The 5,723-nt window shown below is 33.3% G+C and overlaps 1 protein-coding gene across 1 annotated transcript in view; it reads right to left on the reverse strand.

Moving 5' to 3' along the window:
* Positions 1 to 4,391, reverse strand: part of LOC108733693 (nuclear receptor subfamily 2 group E member 1-like) — an 8,332-nt gene extending 3,941 nt beyond the window's left edge. The window contains exons 1-3 of the mRNA XM_025974133.1: positions 4,304 to 4,391; positions 2,922 to 3,073; positions 2,749 to 2,864 (exon numbers count right to left, since the gene is read on the reverse strand). Coding sequence (XP_025829918.1) covers positions 2,749 to 2,864; positions 2,922 to 3,055 — 250 coding nt within the window. The 5' untranslated portion in view covers positions 3,056 to 3,073; positions 4,304 to 4,391. The remainder of the gene's footprint in view (positions 1 to 2,748; positions 2,865 to 2,921; positions 3,074 to 4,303) is intronic.
* Between the last annotated feature and the right edge of the window lie 1,332 nt (positions 4,392 to 5,723).

Here is a 5,723-nt window from a genome sequence, read left to right on the forward strand (position 1 = left end):
CGTAGCAAAAAGGATATACCCATTTTAGAGATGACAACCCTATCTACAAGGGGTCTGATGAAGTTTGGAGTGGTTTTTTTTTTTTTTAATATAGTATATCTACACTCTGTTTAGTTGTTTGCTAAGGTACTTTCTTATTAATAAGTTGAGGTGTTTTTTTTTTGATTTTCTAGAAAGTTACACTTTTAGCCGTTTCTTGCAAACTTTAAAAGTTGTACATTTTTATGAATTTTTCTACTTTTTTATTTTTTTTTTTCAAATTTGGAAAATTACCCTCTTGGTGGATACTGTCTCTCGCATTGATAATGTCCACATTAATAAGAAGTGGGCGAAACACGTGTCCCCAAAATTTGGGCGAATCTCTTTTTAGTTTAATTACTTGTTTACCGCAGTCTCCGATTTCTACTTTACACCTATTATGTAATTATATATTACCAAAAGTTTAATGAAAGGTACTACTTTAAAATGTCACGGGCGCATTTCACGTACAAAGCCACGACAAATATTGGGACATCTGAACGTCGCGTCCGTCGCGCCGCGACGCGATGTCGACGCTTCGGCTAACACCCGACCGGGAAGTGATGAGTTTGTTTACTTCAGGCCGAACTTTCTCGCGTCACTCAACTCCGTTGCAGCTGATATTCCTACCGCTTTACCCCTAATTGAAATATGTTTACGTTATGACCACAATGAATAGAGTATCTGTTCTGCAACTGCCACCGAAATCGATGCGATGTAATTTAATTACACCTTCCTTCGGCGATTGTTCGCACTTACATCAGGCACACGTGTTTATTCACTAGAACTTTTTCCACTATACGTAACTTTTAAATATGAAATTAAGCTGTTAATTGATTGCGCCACAGAGATGTAAGAAATAGTTGTTACGATGAGTTTTGAAAAATGCTTTTGAAATACAAAAGAGGTATCTTCTAAACAGTTTTTAAAATAAAGGGTTTTTATTTTGTTGTTTGTTAATAAATTGTTACATGAGAATCAAAGTCGTGGGGTTTATTTGTATCAATCAACACCAACATTTCGCATTTTGATGTAAGTTTTTTTTCATGTAGTTTGTAATTCTCTTCCTAAAATTGCTACCTTTGGAGAGACTCTGACCCGAAAATTTCTACTAACAGGAGGCAAGTCTCTTCTTAAATGCAGGAAATTGAAATGGCAAAAAGAATAATATGACACTGCTTCCTTCTTCGCGTTATAGGATAAAAATATTGGACCAATACCTAAAGTTAAAATTCTCCACCGACTCAACCGGATAGGAGAAATATAATCGTAAAACCAGGAGACTCAACGATCGGTCCCGAAAACCGGAGCCCCTGGTTAAATTCGAAGAGGAGATGATAACTCTACAAAACCTTCAGTTTTACCGTTGTCGACATATTTTGAGATAATGTATGACCATGATGCGGTTAAAGAGAATGACAAATCGGCATAAATTATACGATAGTAACTTTGTCTATCATTAATGTTTTTCATTGAATTTTTGACCAAGTTTTATTAATAGAAAGCATTAATACCATAAGGAACTGCTGTGGTTCTTCGACGTTTCATTAAGCGCAGGTTTAGCACCTTCAAAATTCCCCTAATGAAGGCCAAATACTAATAACTACTGAATGATCATACAGCGAAATGTAGAGAAACCGTACTCACTATAGTCTTTCAGGCGATTATAATCAAAAATTATTATTACGAAAATGTTTAACTGCAGTTTTATAGAGTATTTAGAGTTTTATTGATTGATAGACGAATCAAAAATGTATTTCTAAAAACAGCAGAAATTATAAAAATAATATTAATAACACATTTTTCTTTTTAATTTTCAGAAGTCCATGTCCGAAAATATGCTCTGCGATGTACACTTTTGGCACGTAAACAAAGAGGTAAAACTTTTATAATTTTTATAGATTTTGTGTTGTCTTGCTCCAAAACCTTAATTTTTTTATAATTAAGGTTAATATTAAAAGGCTAGAAAATTGCGAAATTTGCGAAGTAGCAAATTATCACATAATATGTTTTCTGTTTACCAAAATGCAATCCCCACCTATAGGTTTGTGAAGAAAGGGTTTGATAAAATTACTTTTCAAGTACTTGGCTTGTAACTTCGGTATTTGTTTATATATATTTTAAGTTTATTATCTTCATCCGCATGATTGATTCAATAATTAATATCATATTAATTGTTTGTCACAGGACCGTTAAAGAACGTAGGGCTCGAACGTTTTTTAAACAAAATATGTACCTACAACTAATATCGACTTAAAAGATTTTAAAAATTCCTATTTTTAGTTTTTGGGATTCTTTGTTCATACAAATTCATCAGAGTAGTCCTACTACTGTATCTACAGGATAAGTTAAAAAATTAGAAAGACCTTGTTGTGCATTAACAGTGGACCCATTATAGGGTCCGAAACATATTATGTATGCAAATGTCGTAGTTCGTTGTGGTATATTATTCATCATCATCATCATAAGGTCTTCAGGCCAGAATTTAGTTAGGCACTTCTTCCATTTTTGAGCCACTCTGCATTCTTATGAGCCCTTATTTCTACTTTTAATATATCTCTAATTAGCCCTGTATGTTTGAAAAAGTGTCCTGTCAACTTATCACCTCGCCTATGGCTAATTGACTTCCACAGCGCTCTCTATTCTCCTACTCTTTCTATTTCATTATAGGTTAGGTTTCGTTGTGTTTCTTATGCTATCTAGGTATAACAAAAAGAAACTTACGCTTACCATCTCGTTTCATATTGACTTGGAGACATTTCTTAAATCTGCAAGCTTGACACTGATTTCTTCGAGTTACATCAACGACACATCTTCCGTTCTCTTTGCATACATACTCAAGGTTTCTGAAAAAATGTTAAATTTGACCAATGTGAAGAAGCAGTGTGGTCCTACTGTCTTACCTTCGAATGCTCCTTTTAAAGAATCCTCTGCAGCCGTCGCAACTTGGTACGCCGTAGTGTTTTCCGGAAGCTTTGTCGCCACAAACTTTGCATAGTGACTCATTCTTCGATTGAGTATTGCTCGCTTCTTCCATATGAGTTAATGCTAGATACTTTTGATTAAAACAAGAGAATATTTATATAAATATGGAAGGGATTATTTTTGCTAATATGATGATGTGAATTCGTGAGGGATAGGTTTTCAATTAAAACTTATTTTGATGAACTAATACTGATTAAGAAATTCGAAATTGCTACATTCACTAATTCACTATAATAACCATTATATTAGATTTCGCAATTACTATTTACTGGTGCAATAACACTACCCTATAACTTACATAAATTACGGGAAGAAAATTCGAAATAGCCTACTAGCGCTATCGCAAGCTACTGTTGCAACAGCCTCTGTATCTGCTTTCGCAATTACGGAAGTTCCGCATACTTTTTCACATCCGCTTCTGCATTTGGTTCAGCATTTTTATGACAAATGGAACTTTACGAAAACTTATATTTCTCATCTTAAAATCAATATACAATAAAACAAGTCGTAAAACTTTTATCGATTGGCTGAATTTAACACATTTTAAATGGAATTGCTCGTTGCAAACTTTCTTGCTTGTTAGGCAGAACCTACGCCAGTTTTCAGCGACCCCACAATAATATTGTTATCAACTGTTAATGTTTATGAACTATAAGCGACAATGTGTAACGCTACAGTTGGCAAACTATTATTAATAATAATATTGTCCCTGTGCAAATAACTTTATTATAGTTTAGGTCCTAAATCAACTAACCCAGTTACCTATAGCATTATTTTGTACAGTGTTTGCTTATAAGTCTTAAGTTAAAAATGCAATTTTAAAGCAAAAAGAAGTAATTACACTTCCGCATCCGCTTCCGCAAAAATTTACTATTTACTTCTGTTATCGTTTCTGTTATGACACTACCGCAAGCTCAATTTGGCGTTTGCCTGGCTACGATCCTGTATCATTGTGAGGGGCCCTTTAAAGTCATCGTGACCCATACGGTAGTCCGACATTGTAAAATAATTATTGTTCGGTAAATGTCAATGGAATGTTGGTTTTTGATTTATCAAGATTCTTATTAGACGTGCTCGAATCAAAAGTGATCGCGACAGTAGCGTTTTAAATATTTAATGTAGGGACCGCCGGGTCGGAAAATAATGGTCACGTTAAGGCCCAACAGTAAGCACATACATACATCTTTTGTATATATCTAACGGTAAGTGTTTCCAACCATATGTCAGTCTATCCGCCATTCTTTGGCCTCATAATCGGACCGTCTAAATAAATATTTTATAATAGTGGGAAAAAAGTCACCTGTATCGTCCAGGTTTTCGAATGAAAACAAACCCTGTTCGTAACTTATGAATTACATACCGCCCAAAATAATAACCATAAATTAAACAGAGAAAGTCAAAAAACACCCTATTGTTAGGCAACGGTGAGATTAGTAATTAGAAGGCTTTGAAATCATTGATTCGTGTATATTGTGTCCATAATATGCTTTCTTATGAAAAAAAGTACTTTTTCTACCAATAAGTTAAAGTGTCTGTAAAATCGAAATAAATACTTTTTCATGCACATATGGTTATTTATATGATATTAGTTCAGGTACGAGCATCAAAAGACCCATAAAAATTGTTGTTATAAATTATTAACCGTAAAACTAAAATGACCTCCAGCGTTCCTCTATTTTTTCTAAACGCAAATTGGCTTTTTCCTAATAGTTCTATTGCGTTTTTTTTCCAACCTTCTCTGTAGATTCTAGTTAAAATTTTTGACGCGTGGAAAGTTAAGCTAATCTAACCTCACTTCTCTTTTTTGGTAAGACTACTACTACTTTCCGTTTTTAGTCCTCCGGGACTTTCCCCGTCTAGCCTAAACATACGATCTTTAACTTTTTGACCTGCACGTTTTAAGATTTGCACCTGTATTCCGTCTATACCTAATTACTTATTATTCTTTAATTTTTTAATAGTGTACGAAGTTGCGGCAAATTTATATATATGTAAAAGTACCTATAAAATGGCTAAAAGCTTAAAATATAGGTTCTGGGAAAATTTCAGTTTTATCAGGTGTTCAACTTAGGTACAGGTTAAAAGGTGGTAGTAACATGTACACATTTTCAAAACGCTCGGAAATCAGTACCCTATACAAGATTTTGTTACCCTAATTTCACCCTCAGTTAACCACAAATTACACGGTAAGTAGGATTTGTGCGACATAGTATATAATATAGTGCAGATCCCTACAATAAGTGTACAGTGACCCCAACTTATATTTCAACAGCTTTAGTATAAATGACCATCAATTTGTTAGTAGGGAAAATAGAAACATATGGCAGAATCAGATTTAATTGTAATTGCATCCAAAAAGTAAAAAGAAATTATTCAGGTTATCAACGTATGTCTTTTAAAGTTGAGAAATTCACAAATCATACGTTTTATCAACGTAATTAATAAAATATATGTAAACCTGAAGAATTTTCACCTCCATGAATAACCTTTGTCTTTGTTATTCTGTGGAAACTTAAAATTAATATCATACAACATAATAAAATTGTATAACCTTTTAAAAATTCCATATTTTAACTGGCTGATGAATTAAATTCCTTTTTATTGTTTCTCTAGAATCTTGAAATATGACACTAAAAAGGAATTTCTAATTTTATAATGGAATTATGACGTGAAAAGCCTTAATTTTTCCATTTTTTATAGTGGTGTGAAGGGATTATTTT

This window comes from Agrilus planipennis, unplaced genomic scaffold, assembly GCF_000699045.2.
Source record: "Agrilus planipennis isolate EAB-ADULT unplaced genomic scaffold, Apla_2.0 scaffold78, whole genome shotgun sequence".
Lineage (NCBI taxonomy): Eukaryota > Metazoa > Arthropoda > Insecta > Coleoptera > Buprestidae > Agrilus > Agrilus planipennis.